This window comes from Trichechus manatus, unplaced genomic scaffold (genome assembly GCF_000243295.1).
Source record: "Trichechus manatus latirostris isolate Lorelei unplaced genomic scaffold, TriManLat1.0 scaffold00018, whole genome shotgun sequence".
Lineage (NCBI taxonomy): Eukaryota > Metazoa > Chordata > Mammalia > Sirenia > Trichechidae > Trichechus > Trichechus manatus.
Genome location: NW_004443954.1, coordinates 706,843 through 728,478, shown reverse-complemented (window position 1 = coordinate 728,478; position 21,636 = coordinate 706,843). Strand labels below are relative to the sequence as shown.

General features: G+C 38.9%; 1 protein-coding gene across 1 annotated transcript in view; it reads left to right on the top strand.

Annotated features, from left to right (window-relative positions):
- The window catches only part of ZFHX4 (zinc finger homeobox 4), a 179,985-nt gene that overhangs the window by 144,910 nt on the left and 13,439 nt on the right, over nt 1–21,636 (top strand). Inside the window, exons 4-9 of the mRNA XM_023727732.1 lie at nt 4,509–4,577; nt 9,906–10,022; nt 17,094–17,227; nt 17,412–17,612; nt 18,155–18,272; nt 19,436–21,636. The exon at nt 19,436–21,636 is cut by the window's right edge and continues 3,280 nt beyond it. Coding sequence (XP_023583500.1) covers nt 4,509–4,577; nt 9,906–10,022; nt 17,094–17,227; nt 17,412–17,612; nt 18,155–18,272; nt 19,436–21,636 — 2,840 coding nt within the window. The remainder of the gene's footprint in view (nt 1–4,508; nt 4,578–9,905; nt 10,023–17,093; nt 17,228–17,411; nt 17,613–18,154; nt 18,273–19,435) is intronic.

Genomic DNA, 21,636 nt, shown 5'->3' with positions numbered 1-21,636 from the left:
TCTTCATCTCTCACGTACTTCGGACATATTATCAGGAGGGACCAGTTCCTGGAGAAGAACATCATGCTTGATAAAGTGAAAAAGAAGACCCTCCCTCAATGAGATGGATTTGCACACTGACTGCAACAGTGGCCTCAAACATAGCAACAATTGTGAGGATGGCACAAGACTGGGCAGTGTTTGATTCTGTTGTACATAGAGAGGGTTGCTGTAAGTCTGAACCAACCAGACGGCACCTAACAACAACTATGCTTGGAGTTTGAAATTCCAGTTGTCACTGTTCTTGTGCTGGATCTTCCCCAAGTTTTGTTTTTAAGAATATAAAAAGCACATGGCTGTCACGATCATCAAGTACATTTTGGATTTATTCCTGCATCACAGCAAAAGATCTTAAACTTAGAACTCTCTGCTTATACATTTAAACTATGATTAAAAAGTTAAAAATTTTGGATCCTTCTCTGACCATTAGATTTGTTGGAATTATAGTTCATTTTTTTTCTTAACTATTATTCCACTTAGCGAGGAAAAAATTATATCATGTAGGAACTTGATAATTTTTGAACCAAAATTAAATGGCTAAAAGTTATCAGTTTATTTGCCAGAATAAATAGTATTAGTGTGAGGGGTTGGGGAGATGAAAAGGAGTAATGAAATAGATATGCTTTTGAGTGGGTGTGGCAGTCCAGGCAAATGAGTCTCGAGGACTTTGCTTCTCACCATTTAAAGGAATAGAGACCACTTAATAATTGAGATTTTCAGCTTTGACTTTTTAAATGTAACCAGTTGGGTTGGGCTAAGAAAATGGGTGATTAGCAGAATTCAGGCCAAATGAGGAAAATGAACACTGGAAATAACTTCAGAATCAGAAGGAGAGATACTTTTATGATTTCAGAAATATGGTTCAGAATACCATGGTGGTTAAGAGAACTCTCCCTGAAATAATACTGTGTGGGTTCAAATCATAGCTTCACCTCTTGTCAGCTGTGATATAACGCATATAAAGAACATCAGTCAGTACCTGGCACAGAGCAAATACTCTGTAAAATAATGTTCTTGATAACGATGATTGTGATAATCAATACACTATTCCACAGAAAATGCTGCCGATTTTATTAACACATTGTACTAATAACAAAGAGTAATTTGGTATCATTTTCAAATGTGCTATCACCAAATTGACAGGATAAAGGACAGTACTGGATAAACTAAGCCAGTGATATTATTTTTAAATAGTGTTAAACAGGAAAGGTCAGGTGCTAGAGAACACCAATTAGTAATTTGATTAAATCACCAGCAAAAGAGACCTTGTTAACAGCAGTCAGATTTGTTACTACAGAGCAATTATTAAAGTGAAATATTGCAAGATGTGATGTATCCTTACTAGGTTTAAACATTCCATTTTACACAGGCAGAAGAGTATAGATTAATCAGTTCATCTGATAAGTTAAAAGCTCTTTTATTAAAATATTTATACCATTTGTATAAATGGAACAGCATTGTTGAGGGTATAAAAAGAATACTATAACACATTGAACTAGATTTCTTTATGAAATTGTTTGCACCATTTACTCTCATTGGAGCATTCGCCAAGTGCCACATGACCCAGTTTGTGAGATTAAATAACTTTCCGGTTTCAATATTTCGTACATTTTCTTAAATCACTATCAGACGGCACCAAAACATTATTTGGTTACTCTTTGTATTCAAGGAATGTAACTGCTTTGTGAAATATCAGAATTTTAACAGAACTACTGCCAAGTTGCTTTCTCCACCCGCCCCCGCATTTAGTTTTCAGCCTTCACTAAGACCTAGGGGAATAAAACAACAATGACAACTTACTGAGTTCATGAAAATAAAATACAGCAATGACAGTTCATTGAGGGCAAGCTGTTTGCCTAGAAACAATCATTTAATCCTTATAATGATCCAATGATTGTCCAGTAGTGTCCTGTAGGGTTGCTGTTGAGTCGACTCCGACTCAACAGCAACCTTAAGACCAGGAAAACCTTTATGGGCTCCCAAATACCGTGGTGTTAGAACTGAACACATTCAAATTGCACAGACGTTTATACCAGGCAGGCCTGGGTTTCCTTCCAGGCTCTGTCACTACCTCGATGGCCAAGGGCAAGTTACCGTCTCCTCTTTAAGCCCCAGTTTCCTGATTTGTAAAATAAGGATTAATAACTGCTTCATCATTTCAGTATGAGGATTAAATGATCGTTTCTAGACAAACAGCTTAGCACTTGATAAATTGTCGTTGTTTTAGTTTATTTTCACGAACTCAATAAGTTGTCATTGTTTTGTTTGTATTTTCATTCATCTTGAAAGAGTAGCAGTCATTTGGTCAAATTAATTTAGGTACTTCTGGTATCTATTTGAGCAAGTCCATATGATACGTTGAAGTGTATGTATGTATGTGCATATTAAAATAAGGACTACTAAGCATCCTTTGATAAGTTATATTTATTTATTTTCTAGAAAAGAAATGGTTTTACATACACACATATATATACATATATATATAAGAAGTATTATCTGCATTTAATATCATTGGAATAGCTCTATTTTTAGAATCCTGAGACTCTGAGAAGCTTTTACAAAATTTTCACCTTGAAACTCATCTGTTTCAGGATGTAGGATGTACAGTAGTATTTTTTAAAAAAGTATCCTAGGTGATGTTGATATACCTCACTCTGTTCTTAGCTGAGAATCTGTAAGGATGAAAAGCTGCTCTTGAGAATCTGCTAATTTACTGGGGAAATATACAGGTATCATGTACAAAATTATCACAATACATCATGAGAAGTGTTGCAACATATATAAGCTAATTGTTATGGGAGCACAGAGAAGGTGACAGTTGCTTTGGGTTTTGAGGGAAGAATAGGAGTTTAACAGGAGAAGAACCAAAAGGCATTCAAAGTAAAAGGAACATCATCGATCAAGGTATGAAGTGTGAGGGGTAGCTAGAGGAAGAAGGTGGGCTTTATCAGTAAAATACTGGATAGACATCAATGCTGTGATCCATTTGGAAGTTATTGCTTTAATTATAAGCAAAGACTGAGGATAATTATTCTTTTTAAGATTAATTTAAGATGCAGGTATAAGAAAATGTAATGCTTGGTCGGGGACGCACTGAGTGTTCATTAGGATTATATTGTTTTTAAATAGGTTACCACCAAAGGTCAGAGGTTTTGTACACAGATGGAAAAAAAAAAATGAGTAAATACAGTAATAGTGCCTTGGTGTGGGCATTTCTGTTTTCAAGGTTAATTATTTTTTTAAGCCTTCAGAATCCACTAGTGATGCTACTGCCTAGAAATATAAGATAAACATGATTCTTTTTGGCAGTTAAAGAATTATGGGACGGAGACAACTTTTCTTAACCTATCAGTAAGACCTGATCTTTTCTGACTTTGAAGACTATAGCACATCGTACCTTTATTTGTATTTATTTTCTCTTATGATTATTAATTATTTATACAATTATAGCTGCATTTTACAAATGAAGGAACTGAGGCTTGAGAGAGGTTAAATAATTTGCTCAAGTTTCCATACCTAGAGAGAGGTGGAGCCATGATTTGTGCCCAAGCAATTCTGTATTCTTAAAAGATAACTCTTGGGATGTTTTGAAGGATTGGATTGGAAAGACAAGGGTATCATGGCAGGTGGACTGTTGTGGAGGCGATTGAAATTGTCAGGCCAGAGAAGATGACAGAAGAAATAAAGGGAGACAGATGCCAGGAGACATTATAAAATGGAATCAACAGCATCTGATGACTCAATGTGGAGAAAGAATGAGGGGTTGAAGGTGATTTTTGAGGTCATGTTGTTTTTTTTATGGATTATTAATCTAGTAGCTACAGCAGGAAATGCAAAGGAAGAACATGCTTAGATGAAAAGAATGGTTTGTGTCTGGGGTGTGTTGACTTTAGCAAACCAGTGAATTGTTGTGAATTCTACTCTGTAACTCAAATCAAAGATCAGAATAAAAATGTAGGTTTATTGGTGACTTGGACTTATTCTTCAAGTTTCCATCTTCAGTACCTGATGTTTGCTTTGGTCTCTCACAGTAGCTAACATATAATAACTTTTTAAAAAATTTTATGTGATGTGCCAGTGTCATAATGATGAATAATCCTGTAATCTAGAGTTAGGTATACTATTTGTCTTAGAAAAACACACCGATTCTCTGTCAACCGTTGCATTCCTATCATCCATAGGTTTGACAATATAGCCAAGAGGTAAAATTAGGCTTAATCTCTTCGGGTTCCATATTCTATCTATATTTGTGTATTTGCTGTGTGCTGCTGATCATTCAGTATTAAATCTAACTCTACTATTCTCTGGACTCACTCTGCCAACCACTGCTCACTAGGAGATAAGGTGTACTAGAGACTCACCCAGCTCCACTTGATTCTTAGCCGTATCTGGGGTGATTTTGGTATTGTTTGTGACCTGAGTGTTGGATATGGTGTGCTAATTACCTTTCACTCGGATATTCTCTGCAGAAACGGCCTCTTTGGGAGCCAGGACCTGTGAGGATGATTTTACAGAGCAGCAGTTGAGAGCAACCTCAGGTAATTGGTCAAATCTTTCTCAAAAATTTGTCTTGTCCTAAATTATTTGTTATTCTCATAATTTATATCACAAACATCTCTGGAACTTCTCTTATTAGATCAAATCAGATCCCTTTTATAAATAAGTGAAAAGCAAAATCAAATATATGCAATGTAACATCTTAAAGAGCATGTAACTTCTACATGATAATTTCTCATATCTATATTTATACACAAATGGTCAGTTTTATACGAAGTGTAAGTCTATAAGCCGCTGCAGTCTGAGGACCTCACCTATGTGACAGACGAAGAGCTACTTTAGAAGCAGTGGCCACAGTCTCTCTGAGGAAGTGACAGTTGGGCTAAGCCCTGAATAATGAGAAGTCAGTTATGCAGAGAGTCTGGGGAAACCTACTGCAGACAGAGGTAAGAATAAGTTGCTCGTATTCCAGGAAGAGAAAGAAGGCTAATATGGAGAAACATTAGCGAATGAGGTGGTCGGCAGCATAAGATGCAATCAGAAAGGTAGGTAAGAGCCTAATCATTTCTGCCATAGTAAGGAATTGGTGGGTTAGTCTAAGTGAAATAAGAAGTTATTACCGGATTCAAGCAGAGGAATGGCTTGATCTTATTTAGTTGTGAAGAATAAACTGTAGAAGAGCAAGAACAAATCTTACCTTCTTATGAAACCATTTCAGTGGCACAGGTAAGAGATTAAGAGTTCTGGCAGTGGAAGTATAAAGACGTAGATGAATTTAGCATATATTAAATATTTTGAAACTAGAAATAACAGGACTTGCTGATGGATTTGGATGTATATGGGAGGGAAAGAAAGTCAAGGATGACTCTTGCTTTTTGGTGGCTGGTGGTGCCATTAATCGAGATGGTGAAGACTGGGGAAGAAACAGAGTGAGGTGTGTTGGGAGGGGATCAGATTTGGATATAGTGAGTTGGATATGCTTTTTAGCCATCCAAGTGGAGATATAAAATTTAAAGCCGTGGGTCTGGATGAGGTCACCTAGGGAGAGAATGTAGATAAAAACGAGAAGACAGCTTAGGACCAAGACTGGATCCACTTTGGTATTTAGATGCATTTTTAATCAAGGAGGCCCCAGCAATGGGGACTAAGAGGGATCTTTCAGAGAGGTTGGAGGTAGGATGAAGCCCACAACAGTATGATGCAAGAGAGGGATAAATAATACCTTTTTGTAGGACATTTAGAATAGCCAGGTGATTCTAGAGCAGTGATTCACACAGTGTGGTCCTTGGACCAGGCACATCTGCATCACCTGGGAACTTGTGAGCAGGGCACATTTTCAGGCCTCACCCCAAGCCTACTAAATCAGAAACTCTAGGGTAGGGCCAAGAAACATGTATTTTAACAAGTCTTGTAGGTGATTCTGATGGCTTGAAGTTCGAGAACCACTTTTCTAGGGCATTAAAGTGCTAGGAAGGAAGTGAAGAGAGATGAGACCGGAGAGGTAGACATGGACCAGATCTTGGAGGTATTTTAGCCATGTACAGAAGGTTGAGCTTTTTCTTTATAAGTGATGGTGATCACTGAAGGATTTTTAGTAGGGAAGTCAGATTTAAGTAGATCATATGGAGGATAGATTTGAGCAGGGAATGCCTGGGGTCAAGAAGACTATGGAGGAGTCCAGGAACGAATTCCCATAAACCAGATGTCTTATAGTGAGTAGATTCCCAATATACAAGACTGCAGATGTTTAAGTTACTATCCTCTGCTTCCTCTTTCCATGATCACTTCATGGGCTTTAAGGGTATCCAGTGTTTTTCTTACAAGACTCAGAAGAGAGGGTTTCTGTACCCAATTGTGTAGGACAGCAGTGGAAGCATACACAGTTACCTGGTGCTTGGATCAGAGGGATAGCGCTGAAGTAGATTTGCTTAGAAATTATGTATTCAAATTTTATAGACTAAAATAAGAATGGTTTTCCAATCATTGTTGATCATTCAAGTGAAAATACTCTAAGTTAGTTATTCAAAACTTTTCTTTCAAATATAGTTGCCTGGAGATTATCATTTTAAGCCTATTATAAATACTGGGGAAAGTTAATTATACTGTAATTCTATAAGACTGTAGTAGTATTTTTTCTTCCTATTATTTTTAAGCACTTAAAAATATATCATCATTTATCTGAAAATTGGGAAGTTCTAATGAATCCTAATGCACATTTTAAGCGTAGATAAGACACATCACAAAGGTTAATATATAAACAAATACTGTATTTTTAATACCCCATGAGGTAAAATAATAATTAAAAATACATATACTATGAATATAACAGTATTATGAAATGCTATAATACCTTCATTATTATTGCATATAATAGTAGAGAAACTTATTAATGAAAATGAGAACTGCTTCAGTATCTATATTTTAGAATTTTATATAATGTATTTCCCTCAATTCTAAGGTGGCCTTTAATAAATAATAGCTACATTTCATTTTTTTTTCCTATAAAGCATGTTACATTTTATGGCATTTTACAATTGAGGAAATGTGGTATATGAATATTAGAATGTAGCCACTCCTTCCTATAACCCCAAATCCCAACTTACACCTTTTCTAAAGAAAGTGGTTTCTCCACAATAATACTTTTGACTCTAAAGTCTGTTTATAAAACAAATGTCACTTTAGTTCTAAAACTCTCTTTGAGAGCAAAACTGACCTCTTTTTTTTCCCCCTCTGACTTATATTAAACTTTATGGTGTATATAAGTTCCCTTTTGATTATTTTTTTGCATGATTAAAAATTTGCAAAGTTGTTATGGTTCCAAAGAGCCCACCTGTAATAAACAGCTTTCCCCTTCGAAACCACAAAACAGGTCTGAATTGCTTGAGCATTAGAGCTAATTGCCTGCCTACTTCAAAGGAAGAACCAGAAAAGAAAGAAAGAAAGAAAAAAAAAAAGTCACAGAGGCAGGGCATTGCAGGCAAATCCACCTCTAAAGGTTATGAGTTGTGGCTTAGAGGAGCTGGGCAGAGTTATGGCCTCAGACCTGCTGTTTGCGATTAAGTTGATGGGGAGAGTCTATCCCACAATCTCCCCCTGCTGCTGACACTGAGTCTTTGTTCACATCCAGATTTCTCAAACTGTTGCCAGGGTCAGGCTGAGGTCAGACACCACGGTGATGTATAGAAGAACATGTCTGGGAATTTCTCTCACACTTAGAACACGTACCAGAAATGAGGAAGACGACCCTGCAAAAACTGTCTGATGAGACCCAGATTATACTGGAGCTTTTCTTTTAGGACCTTCATAATTTTCTGTTTCCTCTGCTGCCACACACTGTTTTATTAATGTGAGTTGCGATAGCCCTTACAATTTTATGTCCCCTCAAGATAAGGACGGTCAGTAGCACTCTGACACTTCATTTGCCAGTCCTGGGGGAAAGGGCCAGTAAATCTAGTACAAGAAGTCTCGCATCCCCTCCCAGGATGAGCCGGAAAGTAATGGCCCAGGGCTGTCCTAAGCCGCAGGCTGGACGCTGGCTATAACGTCATGTGTGTGCGTGGCAGGGACACAGCCCAGTCCAATCATGAGCACAGGCTTCTAACCTCCCAAACCCAGCTCGGCCACCTTTCTCCAGCTGGGAGGAGGGACGCTGCCCTGTATGCTCAGGAATTGTCACTGGATGGGGCTTGGAAAGCAGGCGAGAACCGTAAGAAGTGTTGATCTTTCTCCCCTTCTTAAAATAACATTTCCATGGGTATTTGTCTGAGAGTGCAGCTTCCCCCACATCCCAGATGACGGACCACCTAAACACCTCTGCTTTTGTGCAGAGGCAAAACGCACGTATGGAATAAATGGATTCGTACGGTGCCTTTTGGAGGACCTGCGGTTAAAACCAACTCTGATTCTGAATTAATCAAATGTCCTTGTCTTCCCCTTAGCTCTTTGGAGTTTCCCGGGGAGCCCACGACTGTCCCTCTCTGTTGTTTCCCTGCGCACACAGTGGCAGAGCCTGCCTGCCTGGCAAGGGAAGCACTAAGGAGCTTTTTTTTTTTGGTGCTCAGCTGCTACATATGACAGTGGATATTTCATTCTGCTGTCAGAACGTTATTAATAAAGCATGGGCTGTGGAGAAGGCCACGATTTCCCCCTTCAATCACTGCAGCATTTGCAATGAAAATTTTATGCAGTGTGTAATTTTCAGTTAATGCCCAGCACTTAAAATGTCAGTAGCAGCATTTTGTATGGTTATTGAAGGGTTAATTGTATCATGTTCTCTGCATGAAAGCTCTGCTTGTCAAAAGCAAATAGAAGAGTGTATGCAAATGAGTGGCGATGACCTTTTGCCTTTCCAGGGTTAATTTATATGGTCATTAAAGATTTTATGAAATGGAGCAGCCTGCTGCTTCCAATCCCATTTTACCTTCTCCTAATTTATGTAATTCCTACCTGAACAGGGGAATATGATTTTTTAGTTTTTGTGTGGCAATGCAAACAGCATGCCATGCTGTGGGGAGTTACAAGCCTGGTTATCTGGCATTACTCAGATTGCTAAAAATTCATTAAAATGTGACATCAGCACAGTGAGAGACAAATGATCGCAGGATTAAAGAGAACAGTGGGCCTTTCACGGATTAGCACAACACAGCCCCAGCATAGAGGCTAACTGCATAGACAGATTAATCCACCAGCAGCGACATAACGAAGATTTACAGAATAATTAAATAGGCTTGAGTTACTGTAAGGATTTCCATGTAATCTAGCTGGTGTGAACCCATGAATGAGGTGTGGGGTGATGCTGTTGTCACCCAAGAAGTATACCTTGTATAGCTCCCCCTACAGATGAAAAGAATCCCCAATGTAATTCAACTTTAGAGACTTTAACAAAATCCCAAAGAATTCCTTGGGGTCTGGTGCCTGGAGTCTGAAGGCAGGACTGATACCTGTCTTATATTGAATACGTTGTCATCACCGGACTAAAAGTTTTTTCTAAGAATTTTGTTTGTTCTGTCACCTACCCAAGGCCTTGGAACAGTGGGCCTATGTTGTTACAAGGTTCTGCTACTGAAAGTCCAGAATTACCTGACACCCAATTTCTAAACGTTTTGCAGCTTTTAAAACTGTGCTGAAAATGATTTCTCTTATTTTGATGGAGTACACAACGTGTTCTGTGTGTTGACATAAAAAATAAAACTTTGTACTGGGACAGCGAGTGTGTTCTAACGTAGACTTTCGAATACATTTATGTCTGCTTTTGGGTATGAATATCTGCAGATGATTCATAAATAAGTCTTTAAATGGTCACCTAGTTTATTTTAGCGTGCATTCTTCTGAGCTTTTCAGTCCTACTGACACGTCTGCCTTTCTAACAGAAGAACAAAGTGACGAAGCAGAAGGAGCTGTTAAGCCCACAGCAGTGGCTGAGGATGACGAGAGAGACACAAGCGAGAGAGACAACAACGAAAGGAGAAACTCTGCTCAAGACTCTGGTGAGACGCTTGAATTGTTCACCTTTCTCCCCCACCCCCGCTCTCTGCAATCAGCCCTTCCTTCACTGTCCCCTCCACCTCTGAAGCTTATTAAAAGCTTTTCTTCATTTTAAACTGTCTGAACACTCTCACTACTGTTCATTACGTGTGTGTTTTGCATGTGATTTCTATCAGTAGGCTCCCATTGACCTAGTTTTAATCATAACCATCTGACAGAATAGATGTGGATAAGTTGAAGAATATTACAGGACGACCAGCGAGATTATTTTTTAATCAAATCAGTTTGTGTGCTTGTAATTTTTTAAGTGCCTTTCATTAATCTTAGCAATGCTTGTGATTCCTCTGATGGCATATTAATTTTTCATAAGCACAGGATTAGATATCACTTGAATTTTGTCATTCAATCACATGCACACCCCTTCTAATTGTGTAACCCTAAAAAGAAACGTTGTTTTTCCTTGCTTTTTTACAACTTACACTCAGGAATTTGCCCTTTTTAAGGGCATCTATTTGAGGCATTTCAAACAAAATCCAGTGAAAAAGTTTACAGATGATTCAGCCTAAGAAAGAGGAAATATCATTGAAAAGGGATTAGGTGCTGGGTAATTTTGATCTTCTAGAACAGACAAATCCCAGTAATGAAACCTACTGTCTTTGAAAACAAACCTTCGGGTCATGATATTTACTTGTGCACAAACAGACCCTAGGCCAGCATCTGGTGTGGATATCTAAGGCTTTTTCTGTGTTTGATTTGGCAAATGTATGACTTCATCCATGCTTTGTATGTATGAGATGGAAATCTATGGTTGCAATGAATATTACCTTGGCTACTTTGCTGCACGCTATACCTAGTTATACTGTGTTGCGCTCATTGAAGCAGAAGAAGTGCTGAAATGAGTTCAAGCCTATCAGTTGCAGGTAGTCATCTGTCTTTCCCTTGAGTCTCAGTGACAGCCGCGTTTCAAGAAGCTTGTATTCACTATGAAGTCACTTGGTTGTGTATAAAATACAATTTTTACACGCAAGTTTATATAAACCTGAATTATTTCATATGGGTAATTCAGTCTTTGCAATATCTATGTTTTGCAATTTCCTTAAAAAATTATTTGAAGGGCCTCCCTGTCCCCCATGCCACATTGGGCCATGCTAAATTTCTTTCAGGAACCCAGTGGAAAAAGTGTCATTTACATTTACTTCTAGGATGTACCAGCCGACATAGAATTCTAATTTGATTTAAACCAAGAGGATCTAAGGTTGACATGGAGTCTAAAGCTATGTGAGTCGATGTCATAGTTGTGTATCAATAAGCTTGCTCCTGAGAGTATTGACAGGAATTCAAAGTACATAGTGATCAGGTAATATCAAGGTAGTGCCGTCCAAACCTCATTTGGAAAGGACTGGAAATAGCAAGGTGATCAGTCTGTTGACTCTTTGGGATGTACCTTATCAAGGTGAGCTGCTTGACTAGTTCTGAGAGGGAAGAGTCTGCATGCATTCGTTGGTGTCTTTCACACAGTAGTGCTAAAAGAGATTGCAGAGTCTATCCCTCCCATTTTTCAGAAGAATTTGTAAAACACGCTGTCTCAGTCATTAGTGCTGCTTTAACAGAAATACCACAAGTGGATGGTTTTAACAGAGAGAAATTTATTGTCTTCCCAGTCCAGTAGGTTACAAGTCCAAATTCAGGGTGTCAGCTCCAGGGGAACGCTTTCTGTGTTGGCTCTGCAGGAAGGTCCATGTCATCAGTCTTCCTCTGGTCTGGGAGCTTCTCTGCACAGGAACCTCAGGTCCAAAGGACACACTCTGCTCCCGGCACTGCTTTCTTGGTGGTATGAGGTTCCCATGTGTCTCTGCTCGCTTCTCTCTTTTATATCTCAAAAGAGATTGCATCAAGGCAATAATCTTGTCAACCTCATCAGTATAACCTCATCACAGTGATAGAATTTATAACACATGAGGAGATCACATATAATCTCATCATAGTGGTAGAGTTTACAACACATAAGGAAATCGCATCAGATAACACAATCATACGATACTGGGAATCATGACCTAGCCAAGGTGCTACACACATATTTTGGGGGGACACAATTCAATCCATGACACATTCCAATACCAGTTTACCCTGTACAGAATGTCCATTAACATTTAGGTATATGGTATTACGCTAGGTTTTAAGTATCTAACGTATAGTACCTTGTGGAGGATGGAATCTGGGAACTCCTTGAAAATGGATCTAATCTTCTCATCCATTGAGGAAAGATTCCTGCTTGAAACAGACCACAGATTCAAGGGCCTCCATCTCCACCAGCACTGTTTACTGCTCTGCATAAGTAATGGACCAGTCATTCTCTAATGGGCACCTAATTCTACTAGCCAGGCAGAACTCAGGCATAGGAGAGGATGCAGATAATTTTTATCCCCCTAGAAATCCCTCCTTACGTGTATGGGTAGAACTGCCCCTTGGGGTTTCCAAGGAGCAGCTGGTGGATTCAAACTGCCAACCTTTTGGTTAGCAGCCAAGCTCTTAACCACTGAGGCACCAGCTCCAGATATGTGGATAGAAGTAAAAATGGACTCTAAAACAATGACCATCTAAAAGCAGTTATTGATATGCAAATACTTAGCCTTGACATCTCCCAGCCTTCAAGAAGACTTTTTGTTACTAACATTAACAAACTTTTAGCAAAGTTTCCTCTTTCTAAACTGAATTTCATTAGTGAAAAATTTATTACACGGATTGTTTTTCCCCCTAGGAAATATTTCTAATGATCAGATAACGGCTTATGTATAGATTGTTTTTTTTTCTCATGTCTGTTAAATGTGTTAAGAACGACTAGCAAAACTTCTAAATTAATCACTATCTTAATAAGTTAGATGGGAAAACAGTGTGACCCCCCCACTTTAGCACAGAATTTTTTCGACAGGAAGGAATTAACACATGTTAAGAAGACTATGTCTGTGTGAGCTGTCGTTCTGTGTTGCTGGCATTAATCTCTAGGACCAGAGCTTTCAAAATGAGACTTGGCAATATGCAAGTTATATTTGTTGAATATTCATTCATAATAGAAAAGCCTCCTAATGCCTCATTTATATTGTCATTTAAATCTAGTGCCACTTTAGATTAATTATAATCCAAATTATAGCTCTGTGCAGTACAAGAATTAATATAGAGTTTATCCAGATTAATACATTTGCATTGAAAATGTAATATGTCTCTGCCATGGCTAAGGGGACCACTTTTTAATAAGGGAGTAAACAGGAGAGAAGATGGAAATTAACCTTCATTATTGTAATTAAAATTATCCTTTCATTCTAGCCTCGTTAGAGAGAATACTGTACCAGTAATTAGAATTTTAGAATTATCTGGAGTTGAATAACATCTTCTGTGATAGTCAAGTTTGATATTATTCAACCTTTGTCAAAGACATCGATTCATAAATAATAACTCAGTATTTTGTTTTATTGCTTTTTCAAAATTTGCTTTGAGTATGTGTGTGTTATTGGGTTTTCCTCACTTGTTATGAGCATAAACCAGCTTTCAACCTTCTGTATTTTAGGGATTGGGAATTATAAAGTAGGCAGCATCTGAATCGAAAAGAATTATGTCATTTCTCTATTAGCAGTCTCATGCAAGTTAAATAATCCTATCAGTGACAGATAATCATTGGCTCATCTATTTGGCGGTACTTACTTGTAATTAGGCTTCATTTTTTTAGTTAAAATGGCATTGTTCTTTGAAAATATTGTGGTGTCCTTAACAACACAGAATGAATTATGATTCCATATCAAAGTTTTGCCTAGAATAACAAATGGTGTTATCTCAAATAAAGTTGCAGACATAAACTTTGAGTAATCATAAAACCCAATCAAAACCTTCTAAGGTTAATTAGCCCTTATTTAATATAAGGCATTTATAGGATAAGATAATTCAGAAAAAGGCCCCAGAGTTGATTTCCTGTAATTTCCCAGGGAAACGATTTACCTGAGATAGTACCTCTTTGAGTAGAAAAGGCATGCATGCATAAAATGTAAATTCCAGCATCTTTGCAAATAATCTTGACACGGGTCCTCCCCACAGGGATCTGTTTTCGTCATGTTCTTACATCTCAGCATTCTCTGCTTCCTGGTCTTATCAATGGCTTTCACTTAGAGGGGCCAGCCTTTATTTATAACCTCATTTTAATTTAAGATAAAATGGCCCTTATGAAACTCCTAGCTTACATTAAGAGCATGGTTTAATTAACCAAGTTAATTAACCAAAAAATATTGAAGTTGACATATACTGGGTGGAATACTCTAGACAATAGTTGTTGCAATGGTTATATGATAGTGACCCCAAGACTTAACTCTTACCTTCTTCATGCAGCATGGAAAGTCACTAAATTCAAAACCAATTATGTTTTTGATGAATATTAATAAGCATAAAAATAAGAACATTATATTCTTAATACATATGGTATTGATTATGCCAAATATGCACACCGATATATAGGCTTAGTAAAATGTTTCAAACCTTGAAATCAATAACACTTGTTTTGATCCTTCATAGTACCAATATGAAAATAAAATACACACTATATATGCTTATGGAAATAAGGCCAGATCTATACACTTAAGAGATTAGAAGTCTGAAAGGTTTATTCTATTTCTGATGCGCCACAGGGCCTGCCAGCAACAAGAGTCAGGGAAATCCTCTTTTGATTTCTGTGTGGCAGTCTTTGATAGCATAGGGAATTGGATCAACTTATTATTTGGTCATGTTCAGTTCTACCGTGTGCACAAAAGAATGATATGAGAAAATGACATAGTACTATTCTCTTAAGGGAACATTTTGTTACTTGTTAATGGGGAACATTTTTAGGAAAAATCTTTAAGTCTCACAGGTGAAGGCGGCTGATAGACAGTTGCTGATTTAAGTAACAGTCATTTAAACTTGCTTTGCTTGTGTTCTTTATGCAACTTGGTCTGACACTCTAAGCAGTGAATTTTATTAGCAAATAATATATATCATATTGTTTTCTTAAATGTTTGTCTTTAGCGCTTTTTTTAAACAATAAAGCACAGTATATTCTGCTTTGAGAAAGAAAACTTTGTTGATGACAGAATTAATTATGAGATAAACCTTCCTATTTTTGACAAATCTTTGTATATCAAATATTTGAATATTTTTTTATTAATATAACAAAACTTTTCACTCTATCTCATTGAAATTTATCCAAATACAGGTAGCCCCACCTTATGACATATCAGTTTTGTTTGTACATATTATTGTTAGTAATAAGAATTACATATAATATTGCAGTGCATAATTTGCTTATGTTATCATTCTTATGCCAATCCCCAAAGAAAAATAAAAATCAGATTTATAGAGATACTGATAATAAAAGGCAATAATAATGAAAACTAAAAAAATAAAAATAGAAGTATTTGACTTATGTCAGAACTAACTTACAAGAGTCGTAGGAACGGATGGAACCCTGTCATAAATCGGGGACTACCTGTACAAATATGATAAGTTATTTTTTCAAATTTCTAGAAATAATCTAAATTTCTCCAAGGCATAGGACAAATGTATCAATTCAAATAAAATCTAGTGTCTATAACTAGAAATCAAAATTAATGCAATTTGTTGAAAAGTTAGTATTAATTCTGTATCTACCACAAACTCCAAGGGGATAAAATTATTGCCATTATCTGATTAAAATTATATTTTAATGTTTGTCTCCTCAGAGTCACTCTTTTAATTTTAAATTTCTTTCTAAATTTGAAATTTTTGAAATTATCTATATATGACATAAAACATGCATCTCTATTCAGAATAGAAAAAAATGTTTGTTTTTTTGGCTTGGTTTCCATAGCATCTTTGACCTTATTTTTAAATTAAAACTGGGTTATTTGGCAATAAGGTTCAAATTGTTCATTTCTATGAACCGTATGTGGATTGAAACAAAAATCAAGGTAAATCTTCACGCGCAGCATACAATCAGATTATGCCGGGACTATATATTTACGCGGGGTCTGATGGCAATCAATGGTTTAGCCTCATTGCATTTCAAGATGTATTTGCACCCAGTTGTCCAGTGATAGTGTCCTCACCCTGGAAATAATTTAGTTGCAAATTGACTGGAAGATGGTGAAAATTGAAAGTTAAAATTAGAAATACTCATAATAAACAGCGGAAAAAGGTCAGATGACGGTGTGCTATGATGAGATTGGAATGGCTGGTAAATGAAGTTTTGTGTTTGTCGTGAGATGTATGTGACATGCCTACCCAATGTCGCTCTAATAGCCAGCCTCGCAGAGGATATTCTCGGGCAAACTGATGCTGGGAAGAATTTTCTGTTAGATTGGGAAATTAGAATCACACTCTTTTCGTTGATGTGTGGGAAGCTCCTGCACGTTAAATAGCTCATCTGGGCAAAATTTTAAATTGTCTTTAACACTGAATACTTGGATTAACCTCATAAAACAGTGGTCTTCTTGAGATCTGGACTATAATTTCATGGGTACAGCCAATTGCTGAAGCATCTAAGGCAAAAAGTAAATCAATAATAGCCGCAGCAGATGTGTAATATATGGCGAATTTTAAAATTCTACATTCAGCACATAAAAATGTTCTTTTTTAGTTTCCACATTACAATTCATTATATTTTAGAATTCTGTAGTCTTTTCAGTGCCCAAAAAATTTAGCAGAGAGAAGGAAACAGTAGTGAAAATAATTATTTTCTATGTTGGTATTTGTGAATGGAAGTACATTTGTTTTAATGGGATACAGGCATTCTGAGCCACCAAAGACAGAGTGTGTGTTACTGATGAATCTTTCAAGGCCACCTACCTAAACACGAGAAAGGAGTACATTTAAAAACATATTTCTAAAGGCCATTTAGTGGACAAAAAGAAGTATGCTGTTTGCCTTTTGCTAATAGCATTATACAAAAGTGTTGGTTGGTAATTTTTTGTGATTCAGTGGATTTAAAGTCACAACTATTTGAAAAACCTACAGTTTTGCAGATTGTGACACTGTTGGTCTTTTAAAAATTGAGTTGTTCTCTTCTTTTTTGGCATCAGGGTTAATCACGCCAGAGAAGGAGCTAAAAGTCGGCGTGGCCGGGGCAAGCCAGCCCCTCCTGCTGGCAACAGAAGAGGATGCTGCAACCAGAAGTTCCAAACCTGCAGAGGACAATAAGTTCTGTCACGATCAGGTAAACACGCGTTTTCCCTTTGCTGTGTACATCTCTGTTTAATTGCTTCAAAAGTGCTAGGGCCCAAAACGATTCAGTGCTGTTGAAGTATATGGGAACGTTGTGACCGGCAATACAGACGCTGCGAAGCCATGAAAACGAATGGACTAATGGCGGCCGTGGTTATTTATTTACTGTTTTCCAGTTCTACCAGTGTCCTTACTGTAACTACAATAGCAGGGACCAAAGTCGTATCCAGATGCACGTCCTGTCCCAGCACTCGGTGCAGCCAGTCATCTGCTGTCCCCTCTGCCAGGACGTCCTCAGCAACAAAATGCATCTCCAGCTTCATCTGACACATTTGCACAGTGTGTCTCCGGACTGTGTGGAGAAGCTGCTTATGACAGTAAGGATACCAAATGCTGATGCATGTTTGACAGAATCTGTGTAAAGGTGTCAACACAGGATCTCTAATTGTTGGTAGATACAAATTTATTTATTCTGCGCTGCTCATGCTATTTTCTTGACTGTTACAGAACCCACAGTTGAGGCCCATTTGTTGTCTCTTTTGCTTACATTAAAAAAAATCAAATATGGTATAAGACATAAGTTATTCGATAATGTATTTTTGCTGTCTTATTTTTATGTATAATGTTAACCAAATGACTTATGTGGGCACCTAGAGTTTCACACTCTCTTGGTTCTCCTTATAAAAAATAGACCTGTGGAATCAAAAACCTTCAAACCATATTTAATATAAGCAGGAATACAGCCTTGCAACAGCATTGGTCTGAAATTTGAAAAGAAAGCGTTAGTTTGTAAGATCCACAAAATGTCTCTGCTTTGTTTGGGAAAATGGAAGTGGGACCTGTAACTGGCAAATGGCAGATGTGATGGACTTTGTGATTTCTTGGGTACATTTAACATGAACGTCTTTGGTTTTCAAAGGTGCCCGTCCCTGATGTCATGATGCCGAACAGTATGCTACTGCCAGCAGCCGCCTCTGAGAAATCAGAGCGGGACACGCCAGCGGCCATTGCAGCTGAGGGGTCTGGGAGATATTCAGGTATGCCAGCTTCTGATCAGGCTCCACAGAAAACACACGTGGAGGGGCTGCCTTTGGGACAATGCTTCAAGATTATTACTATCAAGATTAGAAAAAAAAAAAGCATGGCATTTCCAAGAGTCGTATTTTCTTCTTTATTTTATTTATTTTTGTTTATTGTTGTAGTTTAAATGAAGTTTACATTTCAAGTTAGTCTCCCATACAAAAATTTATACACACATTGTTATGTGACCCTAATTGCTCTCCCCATACTGTGACAGCACACTCCTTCTTTCCGCCTCTGATTCTCCGTGTCCATTCAACCAGCTCCTAACCCTCTCTGCCTTCCCATCTCACATCCAGACAGAAGTTGCCTGTTTAGTCTCTTGTATCTACTTGAGCTAAGAGGCACACTCCTCAACAGTATCACTTTATGTCCCACAGTCCAGTCCAATCCCTGTCTGAAGAGTTGGCCTCGGAAATTGTTTTAGTTCTGGGCTGATAGAGAATCCGGGGGCCATGCTTTCCGGGCTTCCTCAAGTCTCAGACCATTAAGTCTGGTCTTCTTACTAGAATTTGAGTTCTGCACCCCACTTTTCTCCTGCTCCATAAAGGACTCTCTGTTGTGTTCCCTGTCAGGGCAGTCATTGGTGGTAGCCGGGCACCATCTAGTTCTTCTGGTCTCAGGCTGATGAAGTCTCTGGTTTATGTGGCCTTTCTGTCTCTTGGGCTACTACTTTCCTTGTGTCTTTGGTGTTCTTCATTCTTCTTTACTCCAGGTGGTTGGGGCCAAGAGTCATATTTTCTAAGGCACATTTAGTATCTAGGTATCCATAACTGCCCTTAGGAAACCCAAGTGTCAGACTGCCAAAAATGTTCTGTGTGTTGTAATCCATGAATGCTGAGGTTATGGCCTTTTATATCACATTGCTTGCAGCATACTCTAATTACCTTTTATTCGTATTCTTTCCTGTCCTGAAGTTCCTCGAGGCTAGGGGTGATCTCTTGCTCATCTTTATGATCTAGTACAGAACTTGCCACATAGTAGTTGCAAAGTAAATATTTCTTCAAAGAATCAATTAAGCAGAAACCTTTAGCGGCTCCTACTTACAGTATCTGTTGACATTTAAACAATGGGGTGTTTTTCCCCCATAAGAGACATGTCTGTGTTCTCTTCTACGCAGGTGAAAGTCCAATGGATGACAAAAGTTTGGCCGGTCTTGAGGATTCGAAGGCTAGCATGGAAATTAAGAGTGAGGAGCAGAAACCAAGTAAAGAACCCACAGAAGTGTCGGAGTGGAATAAACACAGCAGTAAGGATGTGAAAGTCGCCGACACGCTGCCAGATCAGCTGAGTGAACAGCAAAAAAGGCAACCACTCTCTGTTTCTGACCGCCATGTTTATAAATATCGCTGTAACCACTGCAGCTTGGCTTTTAAGACTATGCAGAAGCTTCAGATACATTCCCAGTATCATGCGATTCGGGCCGCCACAATGTGTAATCTCTGCCAGCGTAGTTTCCGTACATTCCAGGCTTTAAAAAAACACTTGGAAGCAGGGCACCCTGAACTGAGTGAAGCTGAACTTCAGCAACTGTATGCTTCTTTGCCCGTGAATGGTGAACTTTGGGCAGAGAGCGAAACTATGGCCCAGGACGACCACGCCCTGGAGCAGGAAATGGAGCGAGAGTATGAGGTGGACCACGAAGGGAAGGCAAGTCCTGTAGGAAGTGATAGTAGCTCTATTCCAGATGACATGGGCTCTGAACCAAAGCGGACCTTACCTTTTAGAAAAGGGCCAAACTTTACGATGGAAAAGTTCCTCGATCCATCTCGCCCATATAAGTGTACAGTGTGTAAAGAGTCGTTCACCCAAAAGAACATTCTCTTGGTCCATTATAATTCAGTTTCTCATCTGCACAAGTTGAAAAAAGTTTTGCAGGAAGCCTCCAGTCCTGTTCCTCAAGAAACCAACAGCAGCACAGATAACAAACCCTACAAGTGCAGCATCTGTAACGTCGCCTACAGCCAAAGCTCAACGTTGGAAATCCACATGAGGTCTGTGCTCCACCAGACAAAGGCAAGAGCCGCAAAGTTGGAGCCCAGCGGTCATGTGGCCAGCGGGCACAGCATTGCAGCCAGTGTGAATAGTCCTAGCCAAGGCATGTTAGATTCCCTGAGTTTAGCAGCCGTGAACAGCAAAGATACCCACTTAGATGCCAAAGAATTAAATAAAAAACAAACTCCTGAATTAATCTCTGCTCAGCCTACACACCACCCGCCACAGTCACCAGCACAAATTCAGATGCAACTACAGCATGAGTTACAGCAGCAAGCGGCGTTCTTTCAGCCTCAGTTTCTAAACCCGGCCTTTTTGCCTCATTTTCCTATGACTCCAGAAGCACTGCTGCAGTTCCAGCAGCCGCAGTTTCTCTTTCCATTCTACATACCTGGGACTGAGTTTAGCTTGGGGCCAGATCTGGGTTTACCGGGCTCTGCTGCCTTTGGTATGCCTGGCATGTCCGGAATGGCTGGATCCTTGCTTGAAGACTTGAAGCAGCAGATTCAAACCCAACATCATGTTGGCCAAACTCAACTCCAAATACTACAGCAACAAGCACAACAATACCAAGCCACACAGCCCCAGCTGCCATCTCAAAAACAGCAGCAACAGCAGCAACAGCAACAGCAGCAGCAGCAGCAACAGCAACAGCAGCAGCAGCAGGCAAGCAAATTACTGAAACAAGAGCAAACTAACATAGGGGCTGCAGACTGCCAGATCATGAAGGACACCCCATCTTATAAGGAGACAGACGAGATGGCTGAAAAGCAAGAAAAACCAAAGCAAGAATTTACAAGTGAAGGTGAAGCACTCAAAGAAGGCAAAGACGTAAAGAAGCAGAAACCCTTGGAACCAGCTATCCTACCACCCCGAATAGCTTCAGGGGCCAGAGGAAATGCAGCCAAAGCTTTATTGGAAAACTTTGGTTTCGAACTGGTCATTCAGTACAATGAAAACAGGCAGAAGGTTCAGAAGAAGAGCAAAGGCGGTGAAGGGGACAACGCTGACAAGCTGGAATGTGCAACGTGTGGTAAACTGTTTTCCAATGTTCTTATTTTAAAGAGCCACCAAGAACACGTCCATGGGCAGTTTTTTCCGTATGGAGCGCTAGAGAAATTTGCTCGTCAGTACAGGGAGGCCTATGACAAGCTTTATCCAATTTCTCCGTCTTCACCAGAAACTCCGCCTCCACCGCCTCCACCTCCTCCACCTCCTCCTCTGCCTCCCGCTCCGCCACAGCCTCCTTCCATTGGTCCTGCAAAAATCCCGAGCACAGTTCCTACTCCAGTGCAAGCTCCACCTCCTACCCCTCCCCCGCCCCCT